At 42.2% G+C, this 21,691-nt stretch overlaps 1 protein-coding gene across 1 annotated transcript; it reads left to right on the top strand.

Moving 5' to 3' along the window:
* Nucleotides 1–486: 486 nt before the first annotated feature.
* On the top strand, nucleotides 487–8,708 carry RBM15 (RNA binding motif protein 15). Its single transcript, XM_049616611.1, has 2 exons — nucleotides 487–4,243; nucleotides 8,336–8,708. Exons 1-2 carry the CDS (start codon nucleotides 1,378–1,380, stop codon nucleotides 8,380–8,382), a joined length of 2,913 nt encoding a protein of 970 aa, XP_049472568.1. The 5' UTR covers nucleotides 487–1,377; the 3' UTR covers nucleotides 8,383–8,708.
* The last annotated feature ends 12,983 nt before the right edge of the window (nucleotides 8,709–21,691 follow it).

Raw genomic sequence — 21,691 nt, 5'->3', positions numbered from 1 at the left:
GACGAACTCAGCACTTCCTCCCTCCACCTGCCGAAGAGCCGCATCTGGAGCAGGTGTTTTATTTGCCTTACCCAATAAAGGTCCCCGGAAAGAATTGAAAGTTGGGCGTTGAAGCGGATGACTAAAGGCGGCAAGAGGTTCACTGAGAGAGACGGCAAAGGGGGCTGTGCTCTCGGGTTCTTCTACTAACCTGACGCCGGGAGGTAGGAGAAGCCGCAGAAAAAACGCGACACTTCTGCAGAGTGTAAACTTGACCCGATCATTTAACGGGGAGGGGCATTACAAAGGAAGAGCGGACAGATCTAGGTTACGGGATCACGCAGTCCAAACGCACTCGCACCAGAAAGTGGGGAGCGCACTGACATGCCCGCGGCGTGCTTGGGCTGGAGCGGGGAGCGCCCAGGGGGGCCGGCCCGCCACCGAAGGCTGCGGCTCCGCGGCGCGGCCTCCTCGCTGCGGGCCCCCGAGAGCCCCGGCACTTTGCGAACTGTGAACCCGCGGCCAGCCGGCCCTGCGGGCCCCAGCTTTTTCAGGCTGTTCTGAAGCCAGCGGGACTGAGATGGTGTCCGCTGGGCGCCCCGGGACGGCTTCCTGAGGAATCCGCCCCGACAGCCCCTCGTCCCATACAGGTACTAAGTGGGCGGCCCAGAAGTTTCGAGCTCCAGGAGCCCGAAGCACACCGAAGTACGCCGCAGGACCAAACAAATGTTTGAGGAGCGAATGCCGAAAGCGCGAGGAGGCGGAGCTAGCTCTGGTCACCATCTCGCGACGACTTAGTGACGTCGCACAGCAAGCGCGTGTTCCACTCTTTCACCTTCAGTCAGCCTTAGTATACGGGCCTACCCCTTTAAGCGAATGATGGACAGTTATTTCAGCCTATCAACTTCCTCGTCAACATCCAATCAGATTTAAACTTCTCTCAGCCGCCCTAGGAGTTGGAAGAAGAGGTCCAAAAAGGGAGCGCTTTCTCTCTCGCGAGAGCGCTGTAAGCTGGCCTTTCAGAAAAAACACTGGAACAGATCGCCCGACTTCCCAAATAGTGGGTTAAAGGATGGAGTCACAAACCAATGAAAGGAATGAGGAGGTGGGATCACTGCTTTTACCGCGCTAGAAGTACCGTTACAGGGCAGACTTTTTGTCCAATCAACACCTCCAGACTTTGGGTCAGGTGACCCTAGAGTGCGGGGGGCGGAGCTACAGCCTGGCGCGAGGAACCGTTAAGATGGACAACGAATATAACCAATGAAATACACCGACTAGGGCGTTGGGAACCCAATAACATTGGTTGGGCGGGCGCCTTTCCGGAGCGCGGGGAGATGTAAAGACAGACAAATCATTTTCCCAATGAGACTGTAGAAGAGAGGAGCTAATTGACCAATGAGGACTGTGGGGCGGGAGCCTTCGCCGCGGCGGAGTCCAAGATGGCGGCGTGCGGTTCCGCTGTGTGAAACGAGCGCGGGGCGGCGGGTTAATCATCTCCGCGGAGACGACCTCCGACGACCCGCAACAATGAAGGGAAAAGAGCGCTCCCCAGTCAAGCCCAAACGCTCCCGTGGTGGTGAGGACTCGACTTCCCGCGGGGAGCGGAGCAAGAAGTTAGGGGGCTCTGGTGGCAGCAATGGGAGTAGCAGCGGAAAGACCGACAGCGGCGGCGGTTCGCGGCGCAGCCTTCATCTGGACAAGTCCAGCAGCAGAGGTGGCAGCCGCGAGTATGACACTGGTGGGGGCAGCTCCAGTAGCCGCTTGCATAGTTACAGCTCCCCAAGCACCAAAAATTCCTCGGGCGGGGGCGAGTCGCGCAGCAGCTCCCGGGGTGGAGGCGGGGAGTCACGTTCCTCTGGGGCCGCCTCCTCAGCTCCTGGCGGCGGGGACGGCGGGGAATACAAGACACTGAAGATAAGCGAGTTGGGGTCCCAGCTGAGTGACGAAGCGGTGGAGGACGGATTGTTTCACGAGTTCAAACGCTTCGGTGATGTAAGTGTCAAAATCAGTCATCTCTCGGGTTCCGGCAGCGGGGATGAGCGAGTAGCCTTTGTGAACTTCCGGCGGCCAGAGGACGCGCGGGCGGCCAAGCATGCCAGAGGCCGCCTAGTGCTCTATGACCGGCCGCTGAAGATAGAAGCAGTGTATGTGAGCCGGCGCCGCAGCCGCTCCCCTTTAGACAAAGATACTTATCCTCCGTCTGCCAGCGTGGTCGGGGCCTCTGTAGGTGGTCACCGGCACCCCCCTGGAGGAGGTGGAGGCCAGAGATCGCTTTCCCCTGGTGGCGCAGCCCTGGGATACAGAGACTACCGGTTGCAGCAGTTGGCCCTTGGCCGCCTGCCCCCTCCACCTCCACCGCCATTGCCCCGTGAGCTGGAGAGAGAGCGAGACTACCCGTTTTATGAAAGAGTGCGCCCAGCTTACAGTCTTGAGCCAAGGGTGGGAGCTGGAGCAGGTGCTGCTCCTTTCAGAGAAGTGGATGAGATCTCACCCGAGGACGATCAGCGAGCTAACCGGACGCTTTTCTTGGGCAACCTAGACATCACTGTGACAGAGAGTGATCTAAGAAGGGCTTTTGACCGCTTTGGAGTCATCACAGAAGTAGACATCAAGAGGCCGTCTCGGGGCCAGACCAGTACCTATGGTTTTCTCAAGTTTGAGAACCTAGACATGTCTCACCGGGCCAAACTAGCAATGTCTGGCAAAATTATAATTCGGAATCCTATCAAAATTGGTTATGGGAAAGCTACACCCACCACCCGCCTCTGGGTGGGTGGTCTGGGACCTTGGGTGCCTCTTGCTGCCTTGGCTCGAGAGTTTGACCGATTTGGCACCATCCGCACCATAGACTACCGCAAAGGTGATAGTTGGGCGTATATCCAGTATGAAAGCCTAGATGCAGCTCATGCTGCCTGGACCCACATGCGTGGCTTCCCACTTGGGGGCCCAGATCGACGCCTTAGAGTAGACTTTGCAGACACAGAGCATCGATACCAGCAGCAATATCTGCAGCCTCTGCCTTTGACTCATTATGAATTGGTGACGGATGCTTTTGGACATCGGGCACCTGACCCTTTGAGGGGTGCTCGGGATAGGACACCACCCTTGCTATACAGAGATCGTGATAGAGACCTTTATCCTGATTCTGATTGGGTGCCACCCCCGCCCCCAGTCCGCGAACGCAGCACTCGGACTGCAGCTACTGCTGTGCCTGCCTATGAGCCACTGGATAGCCTGGATCGCAGGCGAGATGGCTGGTCCTTGGACCGGGACAGAGGTGATCGAGATCTGCCCAGCAGCAGAGACCAGCCTAGGAAGCGAAGGCCACCTGAGGAGAGCGGGGGCCGGCACCTGGAGAGGTCCCCTGAGAGCGACCGTCCCCGAAAGCGTCACTGTGCTCCTTCTCCCGACCGCAGTCCAGAATTGAGCAGTAGCCGGGATCGCTACAACAGTGACAATGATCGATCTTCCCGTCTTCTTCTCTTGGAAAGGCCCTCTCCAGTCAGAGACAGACGAGGTAGTTTGGAGAAGAGCCAGGGTGACAAGCGGGACCGTAAAAACTCTGCATCAGCTGAACGGGATAGGAAGCACCGGACAGCTGCTCCCACCGAGGGAAAAAGCCCTCTGAAAAAAGAAGACCGGTCTGATGGGAGTGCACCCAGCACCAGCACTGCTTCCTCGAAGCTGAAGTCCCCTTCCCAGAAACAGGATGGTGGGACAGCCCCTGCAGCCGCAGCCTCTCCCAAACTCTGTTTGGCCTGGCAGGGCATGCTTCTGTTGAAGAACAGCAACTTTCCTTCCAACATGCATCTGTTGCAGGGTGACCTCCAGGTGGCTAGCAGTCTTCTTGTGGAGGGCTCAACTGGAGGCAAAGTAGCCCAGCTCAAGATCACTCAGCGTCTTCGTTTGGACCAGCCCAAGTTGGATGAAGTAACTCGACGCATCAAAGTGGCAGGGCCCAATGGTTATGCCATTCTTCTGGCTGTGCCTGGAAATTCTGACAGCAGGTCCTCCTCTTCCTCAGCCACATCAGACACTGCCACCTCTACTCAGAGGCCACTTAGGAACCTTGTGTCCTATTTAAAGCAAAAGCAGGCCGCTGGGGTGATAAGCCTCCCTGTGGGGGGCAATAAAGACAAGGAAAACACCGGAGTCCTTCACGCTTTTCCACCCTGTGAGTTCTCCCAGCAGTTCCTGGATTCCCCTGCCAAGGCACTGGCCAAATCTGAAGAAGATTACCTGGTCATGATCATTGTCCGTGGTGCGTCCTAAAGTCCATGTGTAACTTGTATTTACTACTTTGACATGGTTCCTGTTTTGTGATGTATAATGGGATACAGCATCAGATGAAATTTTCTTTTGAATTAGTTGTTTAGTTGTAGCTTTTCTCTTTTTTATATTTTTATAAACCTTTAAAATAGAAGTCAGGACAGTTTAGCTATTATTTTAAGCGAAAGGGATGCCCTGAAGGTAGCAAGCAGATGGGTTTACTTTAATTAGGAGTTCCCACTCTTAGGAGTAACTTTTTTTCCTCTTTTTCTTCATTTTCTTTTTTTTTTCTTTTTTAACCTTGAGCTTAAAAAAAAAATCCTCAGAGTTACAAGCCCAAAATTTTGAAAAGTTGGGATTTGGAGAAGAGCCCACTTGACTATATAAAGATGATAATATATACCTAAAAATGGCTTGAATTGGTATTTAGGTTAATAGTTCCTATACCAGAAGTGTTGTTTGTATGGCTGAAATTTGATCAGGAATCTTCAAAGTACAAACTGGTAAATTGTATAGCAATGTAATTATTTTAATCAGGTATTTGAGTATTTCTCTTAAAATACACTGTTCATTCCCCGAGTGTCTGCTCTAACACATTTTTATCATTAGTTAAGTTCTGTATCCCGTATATGCACTTTTGGTTTGTAGCTGTAACTGTTCAGTAAAAATTGAGGAGTAGGTTACAAACCATATATGTCTTATGCTAGTATGCAAGAAGTGGGTAGGTGTTTTTAAAATCAGAATTCTTTGGTTAGTTATTGGTGTGTGGTGGTGTTTTTACTGACTTTCAGAGAGGTATAGCAGGTACAGTTCTAATTTAATTGTGCGTATTTCAAAACTTAAGTGTTTTTCATCAAAGATGAGTTTTTGTTTTTGTATCCATGCAAATTTCTGATTTCAATAATAGAAAGAAGAGTTGTCTGCAGGCTCATAAGTCAGCTTTTGTTTTAGTGGGCATTAATTAGCCATATCTGGATCACAGAAATTTTTTAAGTCATCGTGAAATGCCTTTGACACGCTCTTTTTAAATTTTGCCTGTATTTTTATTTTCATTTATAAGCAGTAGCGATGGCATTACATTATTGAAAATGTTTTGAATGTCTTTTTCACTGGTGTCCAACCACAGAGAACTGAAATGTCAGTGTAGGAAAACCCCTTTTTATTGTTGTATTTCCCAGACACCTGGAATTAATACAAAATAATTTAATCCAACCAAATAATTTAACCCAACCTCACAGTTTGGTTTTTTTTATTCCAAAGCTGAAGGTTATAGTGATTTCTGGTTCTTAACAAGGGCTTTTGCTGCATAACAGTAATGGATGATTTTCTTTTTTTTGTCTTGTTTCTTTATCCCTGTCCTCACCCCTAGTTTCTCAGGTCATTAGTAAGTATGTTTTCCCCCTTGATTTAAATGCTGAGGACTTTAGGTAAGGCCCTTGATATTTAATTATGATTAGAAACTCTAGGACCTTTTGGATCATGGTCATGTTTCTATTCTGTGAAAGTGACTTATAGAAAGCCTGGCAGAACCCAACTGTTTTCTTTCTGTTATCAAAGCTGGTAGTTTTGAAATAGCACCAATAATAACCCAGGGAAATGTCATGTAATTTGTTTATTTTCCGTTATGACAGGTGTCTAATGCATGTCAGCATGAAATCCTCATCACTGCTGTGTCATCCTTTTTGGTTTTCACTATGCATTTATAAACTTTCTTTTTAAGTGTGGAGGTTTTTCTAGGGTTTTTGTTGTTTTTAAACTGGAAAAACTAGCCATTGTGATAGAAGGAAGGTACTAGGCTGTGAGCACAAAGGTCCTTGGTGTGCTTGTAGGGAAAATACCTGAGATCCTACAAGTTAAGACCTGGTGCTTTTTGCTTTTAAAAACCTGTACTTGCCACACTAATATGGAGGAGACACTGTTCCGAAAGTAACGTGAGTTTGCAGTCTGTGTACGTGGGGTCAAAGTACAGTTTGGTTAGATACATTTTTCCAGTTTAAATACTCTCACTAACCATTAACTTTTGAATATCTTTTGATAAGAAAGCTGGACAAATGATTTTGCTCTTTTAGAGAGTGAAGTCCACGACATATAATTTTACTCTAATCTAAAGTGTGGGGGTTTTTTTCCCCTTTTTCTTTTTTTTCTTTCTTTCCCCTTTTTTTCCTCTTTTTTTTTTTTTTTTTTTTTAGTTGATGTGACAACCAACCGAAGAGTACTGTGGTTTTTGCTCCATGTTTGTTTGAATCTTTATCTGACATGGTGGTTTTTGTTAGGTCTGGGCAATTTGTGCTTCAGTTTTTTGAAACAATGGCTTGATACCATTTCTAAATGTATGTATTAGAAATAACTAATTATGTTTAGTTTGGTGCTTACTTACAGAGTGCCATCGTCCAGATGAATCTCTTAATTTGTGTTGCCCATTCCGCTGCGTAGGTTCCTAATATTGTTAAACTATTTAAGCCTTCAGAATAGAATGAAAAGCAAGAGTCTAAAGCTATCTGGTTCTAATTCTCGTTAGCCAGAATTTCATAATCTCAATATTGGATGTTCTTTATAACAACCACTTGTTTCTTTTACTTAAAAAAAAAAAAAATACTCGTTTGGTTGATTTTTCTGGAACTCAGCTCAAATGAATGCAAAGAAAATTTCTTCAGTATATTATATAATGACATATTAAGTATTACTGGTGAAAAACATCAAGCTAATTAAGACTTGAGATCCACAACTCCAAAGTTTATGGAAAATTAAGCAAGCATTCAGCTCCTGGCCAATTTTTTACTGTTATTTTGTTAGTTGTAACTGGGATTCCTATTAAGCGTTTTCCACACAAAAATTTAAATTCCTGGTTTTACATGTGTGTCTACATTGACTGTGTAGATAGAGTTTTCCCTTTAAGGATTACGTCTTAAAATGTCCATCCTCTGGCCGGTATAAGCTTTTGTTACATTTTGAAGGTCACATACTCTGGCCCTTAACTCAGATCACTTGAGGTACAGTAAGAAAAATAAGGTGTGTGTTTGTTGCTTTCAGAGTCAAACACTGTTTGGATTTATTTTGAAATGTTATGAGCAGGTTTTCACTGGCCATATTTGTTTTGTTTTTTAAAATTTGAAATCCACTTTTTTTAGACCGTGAAATTGCTCATTATGCAAATTCAGCTTGAACTGCAATTTAGGTCCATACAGGGACCATTCACCGAAACCTCTGTGGTGATAGAATTAGGATCTCCTCTTGAGAAGAGGGCCTTAATGACCTTTTTATGTGAAAAGTTTGGGAGAGAACTTCTGGATGTTTTTTTCTGTTTCTGCCACAGTGTTTGGTTTTGAGATAGCAGTTAGGTATGAGGACAAGAAGAGAAGTGGGGTGGAGTTGGCCCCGTTAGCAGTCTGCTTCTAGTGATGTCCCTAAAGGGAGACAATGATTTCAGGTAACCACAGTGAACTGTCTAGCTGAGTAAAAAGTTTTATACGTGTGGTTTAAACAGTTGAAAAGTAAAAGTCCTAAAGCGTTCTTTGGGTGTTTAGCAATTGTCTGTACGAGTGTTTTCTTAAAATAACAGCGGCTGTCTTTGGTAACCCAGATGAAGGTGGATTTTTAAATGGCTTTGTATCTTGACCCCTTTCTATAGCAACAGAATAGTTCTGTATTGTTCCATATAAATTACAGAACGAAAACAGAGGGGGTAAAAGTTTGACTCCACCTTTTTTTTAGTTTCATTTTTTAAGTTCTACTTAGAATATATTGATCATAAATTGATTGTAAACTTCCTGTCTTTCTGAATTTGTTTGATATGTTTTACTCAGTTACATGAGTACAAGGGGTATTTTCAGTCCTGTAATCTTCGCTCAGTGGCAGTCCTTAAAAAAGTCCACCCTGTTGTTCTACTTGTTATTTGTCTATTCATACGGTAAACTCATTCAAGGTATGTGCCAGTGGGTATTATTGGTGCTTTTTGAAGTCAAGCTGGATTATCCATGGAAGGTCTTGTTAATGTTATGTTCATCTATAATGGCATAGGGGAAATATATATATTTTTAATATTGTAAACATTTGTACTGAATAACCTTTTTTTCCCCCCCGCAAGCAAAACTGGTGAACTGCGGATTGAAGATATGGAATTCAAAGCTCTAATGGACCTTTTTGAAGAGAAGTTATGGCTTATGTGGAGTTTACATGGGCCTCTTGATGGAAGAAAGCTAATCTGTTTAGTATTTGTGCATTTTACTAAAATGGCAGCTTAAAGTTGTGTATCTGCTATTGTGATGCCAATGCCGGTGTTTTAAGTGGAAAAAAAATGACCTCTTGCTTTGTGCTGTGTACACAAGATTTCTGGAAAAGTAAAGAAAAACCCTTTTTATGGCTCACACAGCTTAAAAGTAGCTGTCACTCAAACGTGCGCTCACAGTTGAGCTGCTTTTGTTTTATTCTAAATAAATTGTTTCTTTTGAGGAAAATGTTTTTCTGCCTGGAAGTGAATTGACGGCAAACCTTTGACCCCTTTGTTTGCAGCTGAGGGGGTTCTTGCTGCTGCTCAGATCTTGTATGTCTTGAGCAAGAAGCAGGGAGACCATCATTTTGACTATCACGGTGTGTCAATTCTGAAGGATCACTAGTGTTACTGTGACCCCCTTTGTTTGCAGCGAAGGGGATCATTTGCTTCTCGGTCCTCAACTTGATGAGGAAATGGTGCTGTTTGCTGGCACGCAAGAAGCCGGGGCAAGCACCGTAAGCCTCACCACAGTGCACGAGTCGGGGGCTTTGCTGGTTTGAAGAGCCGGAGTTGCTGAAATTTAAGTTTTGATTTATTTTGTTCACCCATCACGTTTGGCCTTAGTTTCATTTTTAATTTGAAGAAAAGTTTGAGATTGCTTTATCTTGCACTTAACATTTGCACCAAATTGCCAAAAGAAGGAGAAATGCTCCGTTTGCTTTTTAAATGTTAATGATGATGTTAATAAAGCCTTTCCTGACACATTGGAGAAGCTCCTCCGTCTCCAGGGGCTTCTTCCCAGAGTTATGCAGTGATGGGTTTAGTGCTGAATGGATGAAGAGTTCCTGAGAGCTAGCGTTTGTAATTAGAACCGTTACTCGGTATCTGTGCCTTATTTGACCTGTGGTTCCACATGCCTTGGATGTGCATGCACCGTGACGGTTTCGTAGGTACGAACGCACACTCAGGCCCAGTCACTTCGGTTGGTAGTACAGAGTGTGAGGAAAAAATGGAGGCGTCCTTAAGGAGGAAAAAGTGTTTGCCTTTAGTTCCTGCGTTATCCTGTACAGGGGCTCCTGAGCTTTGGAAGCTGTTCCCAGTACAGGAGAACAACTCCCCTGTTTGCAGCAGGAGACTTCGGTGCACAGTGACAACGCTGGAGTTCAAGAGGAAGCCAGCAGTGCTGCACCGTGGGCTTCAGACGCCATTGTCGTTTGCCAGTTTTAAACTTAACTAGTTGCAGACGAAGACCACCTTGAAATGCAGGCTTGTTGGGCTTGTTTTGAATTTTAACCTCGGATGGAAGAGCCCTAGTGCTGTCTGTCTCCATGCGGGATGATGCTTACTTAGGCAACAGGTGATTATCAACAAAGGATGCCACGGTTATACTCTGCAAGGTGGTGTTCCAGTGGCAAACAGCTGTGTAAACTCTTGTAAACAGGTAAGAGGGTTTTTAGAGGTCAAAAATGCATTTGATGAATAGGGTGAGGGCTTTGGCTGGTTGGGGTATTGTTTCTCTGATTGCAAGTCTTTAGGCACTCTGCTGCCTTTACTAGCTCTCTCCCCTCACCCAAGTGTGTTGTGTTTGCAAAATCCCAGGGGGAGCTTTTGTGCTACTTGGTGTGTGTGTGTGTGTGTGTGTGTGTGTGTATTTTTTTTTCTTAATTTGCATTTGAAAAATTTTTTTCATGTGGGAGCCAAAATAGTAAAATCCTGGTTATGGATTTGGGATGGGATTTACAGCCTTGATGTCCTTTAAAGTTTTGATGTTTTCTATTAACCACCGCCTTCACCCTTTGTGGTGATTTCATGGTACTGGGAGAACTTAACTGCTATAAAATGTTGCCATTACAAACACTGATTCTAAACCTCCAGGTCAGCATAGAGGGAGAGAGAGAGAGCGAGTGCGTGCGCGAGAGAGAAGAAAAGTACCATCAGACTGGAATGATAGATATTTTAGCCAAAATGGTTAGTTTTTTCCTTGTCTTCCAATGAGATTAAATTATAAAAATAACTACAGTTTGTGGGAAGTGACTAGGCAATGTTATGAGAAATCCAGCTTTTGTCTGCTCTTCCCATTTTCATTGTCCATTTAGTCCTACCAGCCTTTCGAGCCCTTCCAATCTCTCACGCCCCCAACATTAATCAAGTGTCAGGCTTTGGCAACTTAACACGAGCACGACTTTTTTAATGTATAATACAACTAGGTTTCCTTTATTTTAAGTGGTGTTGAAATTTTGAATAGGATTTTGCTCTTCATGAAATTCTTGTTTTCTCTTTCCAAAGGGGAAAAGTGAGGTACAGTGGGTGTTTGTTTTTGTTTTTCAGTTTCTCAGTGTGTCATTTACAACATTTGCTTATGAGTTGGCTGTCATCTAAAGCTTTGCTAAATAGTCCCACCTATATTTCTTCAGATGTTTTATACCTGTCGAAAATGTCAATTTCCAGTGTATTTTCTTCCTCTGGCTAGTCCATACTGAAAGCCCATTAAGTAGTTTTTCCAACTAGCAAACAAGTATTTTAAGTCACTGTAATGGTTTAAGGAAGATTATGTTAATACTCTTTCTGCATGTTTGGTTATCTTTCTAAGGTCTTGGGTTTCATCTCAAGAACAAGAAGATATGTTACAAATAGAACATTTGTTTATTTGTATATGAGATCATATCATGCAAAATGGGAAGGTACACAGCATGACAGTCTTTTGAAACTACGCATGAAATCATTTTGTTTCTAGCTGCACTGTGAACAAAAAATTAATTGGGCTGAGTGTTAGATCTAGAGTTCTGGTTTTATAAATTGAGACCTGCCCTTTTGAATTATTTGTGTGCTTTTGCAGTGTCTTCCATATGGTCTAAATTTAGGATTCTACTGTAAAGGAAATAATTCCAGTAACACCTCTGAATTGACTTGTGCTCATTTTGAAAAGCCTGGCTGTATTAAAATTGAAAATAGGGAGTACTGTGACTTTAGTAATAACAACTTAGGTTTTATAAAGTGCCACTTCTGTAGCTTAAGTCACATTATTGTTTACAGGCTGTTTATCTGAGGTGGTAAATTTAATGCTTATGGCTCGTGGCAGCATCTAGTTTTCTTTTTCCAATAGGATATCTGATTATGGCTTATCTGACCACTACCTCCATCTCCCTCCCATTCCAGTTTCCTCTCCTTAAGCAATTCGTTGTATAACAGAATTCCTCCAAACCTCAGACAAGATTGTCCTTAGCAGCCAAGAAAAGATTTTGACCTTGAGGTCAAATTACTTAACATGCTTCTTCTACTCAAACGCTTAGAATTAAGCATTCAAGTAGAGTTTCTGTATAATCATTTGAATGCTGACCGCATATTAACAAGTAAAGTGCTGAGCATATAGATGAAAGTATCAAATAGTCTCTACCTGTGTTAGCAGCTTATACTGTAATTACAATATAAAAACAAGTAAATGGTGAAATATCAGGGGAGAAGTTCACAGTTTAAGACAATTACAGAAGAGCTGTCACAGGCCAGTATTTGATTAATTGCCAATGGATTTTTATAGGAGATAAGGGTGTATGGATGAGCACATGAACAGGTTACTTGAAGCTGCGATCGTGAAGAAAAACTTTACAAAATAATTTTGTTAGTTGGAGAAGGATGTGGCATGGTGAGGGAGGGTAGGGCTTGAGATGTCAGGCAGACAAGCATGAATACTGTAACAGCTGGTTGATCACTGGAAAAGTTGAGCAGGCTGAAGCCTGGGCAACTTGTAAAATGGTTGGAACAACAGAAATAGGGAATCCTGAAGCGCAAGGCAGTTTGAGCAAGGTGGGAAGTGAGGACGCATAATCAGGTTGAGGCATGTTGACAGAAAGTGACGGTACTAATAATAGCAGTCATTTGTTAAATACCCACTTTAAGCCAAACATTCTGCCAGGTCCTGTGCACACATTGTCTCCTGTAAGTCTCACCACAGACCATACTCTGACAGCTAGTGGTTGATGGAGCTAGGGTTCTAGCCAGGCCTTGGTCCCAGCTAGGGTTCTTGGTCGCCGTCTTGCCATACCTGCCTTGCTACTTTTTTCTGGAGGCTGGGATGGGTAAAGCTGCAAACTTGAGAAGATGTCTGGGCGGGTTTCAAACTGTAGAGTGTATCAACATTTGTGGTTCTTGGGAAACATGCAGGCCCTTGGCTCCAACCCCAGGCACTCTGGGATTTGTTCGGGCTGGCACGGCCCCGGAGTCTTTGTTCCTCTACAGGCTTCCCAGGTAATTCTGATGTAGTCCGTGGTCGTTGGCCACGTGTTGAGCATCACTGGCCCCCAGAGAGTAGAGTGCTGACGTATAAACTTGGAGTAATGTCGTATATAAGGCATGGGAAGGGGAGACGGTGTGGAAAAGAATCCCAGCTGAAAGAGCCAGAATAATGTCCTTTCTGTCTCTGAGGCTGAAAGAAGGAATTTGCAGAAGATAAATTCAAAGCTGTTACAGAGACAAGCAGAGTGAAACTGCAAATGCCATGGAATTTATCACTGAAAATTGTCACTTAAGTCACAGTTTTATAGTCCTGTAATTATTTCTCCAAGGAATTCAATCCAGCTTAGTATGTAATTTTGCCTCATAACAGTCTGTGAGAAGGGCCACTGTTCAGTTTATGAAATGCTAAAGGGATACCAGAAAAGTTTTGTGAGTTGGTTGTTGGATACAGAGCCAGGAACTGATTGGGATATTCTTGAGTTTTCAGATGTTAATCTAAAAATAACGTGACTGTAGTCTGTCTGAAATTAAAATCGAAAGTGACTCTAGGATATGAATATATACGTGCATGTACATGTGCAAGTTGCTTTCCATGAATGAACCACACCTGTATCTGCTGCCTCCTAACTAGGTTACTAACAGGATTGAGACAGAATGGAATTATAGATAAAGTTGAGTGTATCTTTGATTTCTAAATGGTTGGAAGATTTCCTATTTTGCATTATCTAAACTGGGTTTGTCTTCAGTTAGTATGGCTAATTCTTCAAATATTTAGGTATCTGTTCTGTACCAGGAGTTATTGTAGATCTTGGGAGTATATTGGTAAAGAAAACAAATTTTTCTCATGGAGCTGACATTCTGATGGAAGAAGGGAGATAGTGAAGTGTAAGTCAGGGCCAGTTGCCAAGGACAAATGCTGAATGTAGTAGAAAGCCATTGAAAGTTTAAGGAAGCAGAGTGATGTGACTTGATCAAGATTTGACTACCAGTCTCAGGAAAGTAACACAACTATCCTTCACCTAGTCCCAAAATCTAGAATAATGCCTGGTATGTATACATACAATAGGTACCCAAGTATTTGAAGAATTAATTCGCTACGCCAATTGAAGACAAACATATAAGTAATTCAAAATAGGAAATCTTTCAACTATTTACAAGTCCAAGATATTTCCTCCAAAGATACATTAGCATTTCAGATTCACTTTAAGACTGAAACTGTCCTTGCTCAGAGATTCAGCAGTGTTCTTTTATTTAAATAAGCATAGTAGAGATTTATTTCTTCTCAGGCTCATAATTGCTGGCCACCCTGAGATTTGAGGGCAGTCTTCTTCCTAGTCCATCCTTATTTTCTCAACGTGTCTTTTTTTATTCTTTCTGCTATTGTCAGGAGAGTTTCCACTGTGGTCATGTATAGTTTCTGGTATAACACCCTGACTATGCTTTCTATATTTCATAACTTGCAAGCTTTCTAGTGGTATCAATCCAGACTTCCATGCTAAATAGCGATTTAGTGGGTCTTCTTGTGGAATGGCTGTCACCCTGTGCAAACCAGGTATAAATGTGTATTCAGGTTTTAAGTGCTGAATTGGTATATGACCTTTCTCAGGTGACCGACAATTCTTTTCTCAAAAGAAGGACTTAATGAAAAAGTTGAGTGCATAAGCACGTTATTACATGTATGTCCAGAGTAGAACTATCATTACAGGAACAATTAACACTCTCAGGTGCTATGTACATACATATTTTTAGTTACATATTTTAATGCATATTGGGGAAATTGGTGTTCCGTAAAATTTGTATGTTAGCATATAGAAATTGACTGTCAGTAGTTTTACCTTGCTTCCAGGATAGGCATCTAGTTTGTGTATATTCTTTATATCAGAAATACTTCGGTAAACAAAGACTCCTTGACTGGAATTTTTCTGCATTCTACAGCAGAGGTTTCAAACCTGGCTGTACATTAGTATCATCTAAGGAACTTCTTGATACTAATAACCTGGAAATTCCTCTCTCAGATTCATTTACATTGATCTAGGTGGAGTGGGATTCTGCCAAGGTCCCGGTATTATATTTTTGTTTTAAGTGCCCCAAATGATTCTAATGTGTAGCCAGGGTTAAGATCTGTTGCTCTAAAGACAGGTCATAAGCATACGTACAAACACGTACAATGAACCTCTTAAGCACTGTTTGAAAACCAAAACCCAAAACTTTCAGAGTGTAGCCTTACTATTGATAGTGTGGACCTCGGACCAGCAGCCGTTAGCATCACCTGGAAACTTGTTAGAAGTATAAAGAATTACAGGGTCTCACCCTGACCCATTGCATGGGATGAGAACCCTAGGTAATTCGTATGTACTTTAAAGTTCAAGAAAAGCTGCTTAAGATGTAGATACATACATATTCTCTGTAATAAAAATGGATGTTTAGAATCTTATACCTCATACATAAGATTTTCAGATTTCACTAGTCAGTGACATTCACTTTAAAGCATTTAGAAAATATTTCCAACAAGTAGGAACAAAGAGTTCTTAGGTAGTGAGCTTCTGGTGACAGAAAATTACCAGAGGTTTCTGTCACCTAGACGGGGAGGGGTTGCTATTGCCTGTCTCGGTTGGCTCTTGCTTATTTTGTTACGCTTATGTGTTTTTTTCTTCCTTCCTGTTCCGTTCTAGTCCACTCTTCATTGTGAGATATTTTTTCATTGTGTTATTTTTTACAGATAATGGTGAGGATACTTGAGACACTGTTTGCTGATAGGTGCCCCACACGTTAGAATATTTGGTAGAAGTAGGTTTAGATCTTTCTAGGGGAATGGATATGGACAGGATTGAGAGTAAATTCTGATTGCCTTTGTTTTTTTAATTGTAGTGTGATAGTAACTTCATAAATTGGTTGTCCTCACATAGCAACAAGAATCAAGCTCTAATTCATATTAATCACGGTGATAAATAACACAGTAAATATTAAGATTCATAAATTACAGGGAATGGCCTGGTATGAATGTTCAGAGAATACTCTAAATTGCAATATATCAATTTTGATACAGGAATGATTTTTAATGTGTAGATTTTTATGATAGAAGATTCTAAAAAAACATTCACCAAGACACCTTTTCTTCTGTTGGTGCTCCTTAAGTTTAGAAGTGTCTGAAGCTCTAATAAATAATGTTTTTAAACATATATGGTATTGGATCAGCCTCCTCTGCTTTTTTTAATAGCCAAGTTTAAAGGAGGGAGCATTTCTAAGTACAATAATTGGTTAAACGTCTTTTTTTCCTCCTGGGTTTCTTTTTAGGAACTACTGACAATCAAAAACCTATAGCCGACTTTGGGATACGGCTTTATTATTCAGCAACTAAAAGATGAGTTCTAATTGGCAGACTTCTGGCACTGGCACTTGTCCTCCTGTTTCTATAGAAACTGGGTTGGAAGTCAGAGCTGCACAAAGGGAAAGGGTAAGTTTCTTTCAAACTCCATATTTATAAACCCATATCTTATTAACTGGCATGGTGTCAGTTTCCACATAAAGACCTACATCAGTGAACTAGAACTCAAACATGAGCTACTAATTTTCACTTGAGTGGAAACTGACATCAGGTCATTAAATATAGTAGGAGGGTTTAAATATGGATTTATTTTTCTGGTGACTCTGACTTCACATTTCTTGAAACAGTGAACTCAGTCTGATAATTCTCACTTTCACTTGTTTCTAATTTGGGGGTTATAAAGCTGATTTTTATCCTCTTAGATCTTATTCTATTGTACCTTTCTGGTAAGTGAAAATTTTGGAATATAAAGTATGTACAGAGGACGTTTTAAAAGTCTGCATGAATTACAAGTCTCTTCTTTTGAGCTAAGTCTGGTTTTTTCCGTTATAAAACAAGTACAGTACTATTGACCAGTTTTTTAGTTTCTCTCCTCTCTTTGCCAAGCAGGATGAGGTCGTCTGTTGGGCACATACATTTGTTCTCATCCAGGCAGACATCCATTATTTGTAGACCCTAAGACACCTGCCAGTTGGTGAGTCATCTTACTGCTGTGGCTTCAGAGGGCTGTGGTACACAGCTGGGGCATTTAGGCTTGAAATTGTGTAATCAAGTGTGATACACTCCGATCTACAGGTTGGTGTATGTAGATAATGTATACTAAACTCGGACTAGCTTTGAGATATTGGAAAGAAGGCAGTATTGGCTCTTGCCCTTTAAAACGTATCTATCTCATTTCCTTGGTCCTGACATATTTCTCTTAAGGGGTAGACTTCTCTTCCCTGCTAAAACAGCAACGATGTTGGTTGACACGTAGCAAAGAGTGGGACCTCTTGGCTTGATTTCAGCTCAAATCGTCAGTTCTGTGAAAATTGTAGAAGTGAAAGCTGGAAGTCTTCTCTCACTTCCAAGTCCCTGGTCGGTTCATGGCCGAGAGTAGATTCTCATGAAAAATGTACGCCTCCCTTCTTTAACTACTAATGTGTATCATGTTTCTGTTTGCTCGCTGGGGCTTGAATGAGGTAAAAATAGAATTGAATTTGTGATTTTGGGGGGACGGGGAGAGGGCGGCTAGGAAAAAAACTTGAGGTTTTAGCTGTGTGCTATCAACCATCTAAACACCCAGATGTGTTCTTTACCCCTTAGTAAAGGTGGCCAACTCATCCTGGTTTTAAAACTGAAAGTCCCGTGACCCAGGAACCTCCCTCATTTCCAGCCAAACCCAGACAGTTGGTTACCCTGTCTTAGTTTATTCTCTGTATCCCTAAAAAGGCCTCACTAACTTACTATTCATCATTATTATGTATAGAGGAGATTTCACAATATATTAGCTTCTGTTGGAATGTTGCCATGGATTAGGTTCTTTTTTTTTTCTTTAAGAAATGGTTGTCATTTGCCTCAGTGATCCCAGGTAATGGCAGCTTACCTCTCAGAAATAAAACATGAATTTTAACTGATTTATTTAGAAGTTGATTCCAACCACTTTTGTTATTTTGCATTTGTGTATATGTTAATATCTTAGGCATAAATCTGAGACAATTGGGTAGATATTTGTGAGAAATAACTAGGCAGATATGTAGACAAAGCCTCCTACCAGTTGGTTTTGGCATAAGAGAAACACACTTAAGGTTTTTAGAAAGTTTTTGGCTTTGGTTTTATATTGAAGATTTCAGACAAACCGTTGTCCATGTTTTGTATTATGTCTTGCTTAAAAATAACTAAAATATTAATACATGGTGTGTTTTTTTTCTCATGGAAATAGTTGACTTTACAACTGGACAAGTTCATTAAGTAAACTAATTTTTGTAAACATAGCGTCCTATATATTAATATACCTAGATTATTTGAAAAATATCGCAAAATTATCATTTTGGTCCATTTAAGTTTAGTTGTAGCTTTTATTAAATTTTAACCTCCAGAGAATCCCTTTTTTTTTTTTTTAATGTTTATTTTTTGAGAGAGAGAGAGACAGAGCATGAACAGGGGAGGGGGGGAGCACAGAATCCCAAGCAGCCTTATGAGGGGCCCAAACCCAGAAACTGTGAGCTCAGGACCTGAGCAGAAGTTGGACACCCAACCGACTAAGCCACCCAGACACCCCTAATGTTTGTTTATTTTTGAGAGAGAGAAACAGAGAATGGGTGGAGAATGGTGAGGGAATCCGAAGCAGGCTCCAGGCTCTAGGCTCTGAGCTGACAGCACAGAGTCCAACGCAGGGCTTGAACTCACGAACTGTGAGATCATGACCTGAGCCGAAGTTGGATGCTTAACTGACTGAACCACCCAGGTGCCCCATAACCTCCAGAGGATCCTTAAAGAAGGAAAGCCAGGGACCATGATCTCATCAACACTGGTAATTAGGTTTCAGAGTTGGCCTGTGAAGGACTATGTAACTTTAGGCAAATAACTTGGTCTTAATTTTCTTTTTAAATTTTTTTTAATGTTTATTTATATTTGAGAGAGACAGAGACAGAATGCAAGTGGGTTAGGGGCAGAGAGAGAGGGAGACACAGAATCTGAAGCAGGCTCCAGGCTCCGAGCTGTCAGCACAGAGCCCGATGTGGGGCTTGAACTCACAAACTGTGAGATCATGACCTGAGCTGAAGTCGGGTGCTTAACCGCCTGAGCCACCCAAGTAGGCGCCCCTACTTGGTCTTAATTTGCTTTTTGTTCCTTCAGTATAAAATAGGAATAATAATACCTACCCAACTTCCTTAAAGGCTTGACTCGATGATAATGAGGTATTAGGTAGGAGAGAACTTTAAAAAGTTAAAGGTACCGTGACTAGAGTTTTAGTATTAGAAATCGTCCTTAGTGATGAACATATGTAGAAAATTCCTTCTTTTACAATGTTAGCATGGCATTTCTTAAGAGTAAGAGCTGCAAGAGGTGGTATCTTAACAGTTTTAAGCCAATATGTAGCTGAGAGGAAAGTACACTGAACTTTTATGTTCAAGTTGTCATAGCTCTACTAAATAAAAAAATCTATATATATGTCAAGGCTTACAATTTATGAACATGGCGACTAATATTTTAGTATCGAGAAACTACAGGTGGCCTATACTCAGGCATTACCTTCTTTGCTTAAGATTCGGTGAATATTAGAAGACCTAAAAATGTTAATTATCATAACAACTACATTTTTACTGCACCGTAGCAAATTGTCTTTTGTGGCTTTAATTTGTTCTGGTTCTTAGGTACTTTGCATTCTCCTTTCCATTTCAGTCGAGGTATGATAACATTTTATGCCGATTTGAGTTAGAACAAATTTATTATAAGAGAACTGCTTTCAGTTAAATTAACTTCATGATCTTGTGTACTGCTAAGAAGTCAGGGTGATCTAAAGAGGAAAGTGTAGGGTTTCTGGTCAGTCTGTGTTTGAATTGTGACTCCAGTGTTTACTGGGTGCTTAATTTGACTTTAAGCCTTACTGATTGGTAAGATGGGCATCCTAGTATCTGCTTCTAAAGGTGGTGAAGATTAAATACGATAATATATAAAATGTGCCTCACCCAGTAAGTAGTATACATTGGATGTTGAAATAAAGTTGTTCACCACCCTACCACTCCACACACACAGCTGTGTATCCTAATTTAATATTTGTTTCCTCTTTGTCTCCTAGGGATCTCTTGAGGGGGAAGGGGAAAGAAGACCAGTGAACTGTTTTTGCTTTTCTTGAAACTCTGGGATAGTAGTATTTCTAGGTTACGGATTCTTAAGAGACGTGGTGACATCTTAGAATATTGTCCAAGAAAAGTAATAAATGAATAGGAACATCATAAGTTAGTTGTTAAAACAAGGACTACATTAATTATAGCTGTCTTTAACGTCTTGTAGCCTAGGAAATCAGACTTTTTAATCCACACCACCCAGGTTTAAAATTTTTTTTCTTAACGTTTTTACTTATTATTGAGAGACAGAGCATGAGCATGGGAGGGGCAGAGAGAGGGGAAGATAGAGAATCCAAAGCAGGTACCAGGCTTTGAGCTCAGCGTAGAGCCCGACGCGGGGCTGGAACTCACAAACCGCGAGATCATGACCCGAGCCAAAGTCGGACGCTTTACTGACTGAGCCACCTAGGCACCCCTGCACACCACCCAGGTTTGAGCAGGGTGAAGAGTTGCTCTGTTTCATAAGATTCATAAAGTTTGTTCAAGTCGGTATTCAACTTGGAATTCTTCAGTTGGTTCTACTTAAAATGTACAGTCTGCTTTCATAAGAGGAAGGAATCTCATTGTCCTAAGTAAAGTCTCTTTTGAGAAAATTATTGCTTACAAGGAAAGGGGGATGGATGAGAGTGGTGCCTAATAAATCACTGATTTATTTAGCTTCTGTTTGGATGTAGAAAGAAGAAAGGAAATTTGCGGCTACTGTGTATGAGGGTTATTTTGCTTAGTACAGGTGTATTTTCATTTAGGCCTTAGAGTGTATCTGTGAGGTGGGTTAGTGCTGTTAACCTCATGTATGGAGGATAAAAGTGGCACCCAGGTTGGTAACCTTCATGAGGTCATATGGCAGCAGGCAACAAGAGTGGGAATTTATTAACTGTTTTTGCTGTTTGTGTGTGTAAGCGGGGTGGTGTTTGTTTTTTTCATACTGTCTTATGTCTAAATAGAAAGATAATGTTAGACATTTATGTCTAAATGTAAAACCTAGGGGCGTCTGGGTGGCTCAGTCGGTTGAGCGTCCGACTTCGGCTCAGGTCATGATCTCACGGTCTGTGAGTTCGAGCCCTGCGTCAGGCTCTGTGCTGACAGCTCGGAGCCTGGAGCCTGCTTCAGATTCTGTGTCTTGCTCTTTCTCTGTCCCTCCCTTGCTCATGCTCTCTTTCTCTCTCTCTGTCGCAAAAATAAATAAAAACATTAAAAAGATAAATAAAATAAATTTAAAAAAATAAATATAAAACCTAGGTTTTTAAAAAAATTTTTTTTAAGTTTATTCATTTATTTTGAGAGAGAGAGACAGAGCAAGGGGAGGGGCAGAGAGAGAGAGAGAGGGAGAAAGAGAATCCCAAGCAGACATGGGGCACGAACCGTGAGCTCATGACTTGAGCTGAAGGGATGCTTCACTGACCGAGCCACCCAGGTGCTCCTAAAACCTAGGTTTTAAATAGGACTAACTACTGTTTTTAAGATAACTGAGATTTGAACCCAGATTAATTTGGTTCCAAAGTTTATGCTGGGCATACAAAGATCAGTAGAACACCATCCAACTTGTTGATCTTGCAGATTTAATGGTGGAGCGACATGTAAGCTCATGTAGTACTCTGTTAAAAGGTAGATGGGGGGACACCTGGGTGGCTCAGTCAATTAAGTGTGTGACTTCAGCTCAGGTCATCATCTCACGGTTCTTGGGTTCCAGCCCTGCGTCGGGCTCTGCGCTGACAATGTGGAGCTCCCTCTGTCCCTGCTCTTCCTCTGCTTGTGCGAGCTCACACGCGCTCGCTCTCGCTCTCTCTCTCTCTCTCTCTCTCTCAAAAAAAAAAAAAAAAGTTGGGATTCAGACCAGAGAATGAC

This window comes from Panthera uncia (genome assembly GCF_023721935.1).
Source record: "Panthera uncia isolate 11264 chromosome C1 unlocalized genomic scaffold, Puncia_PCG_1.0 HiC_scaffold_4, whole genome shotgun sequence".
NCBI classification, from domain to species: domain Eukaryota; kingdom Metazoa; phylum Chordata; class Mammalia; order Carnivora; family Felidae; genus Panthera; species Panthera uncia.
Note: the sequence above shows the minus strand (reverse complement) of the source record. Positions and strands in the feature narration are given on the sequence as shown.

Bases quoted from the DNA above. Each gene is read 5' to 3' on its own strand.
- RBM15 (XM_049616611.1), top strand. From the start codon at position 1,378: ATGAGGACTGTGGGGCGGGAGCCTTCGCCGCGGCGGAGTCCAAGATGG. The intron at 4,244-8,335 runs GTGCGTCCTAAA...CCCCCCCGCAAG, and splicing joins GGTCATGATCATTGTCCGTG to CAAAACTGGTGAACTGCGGA.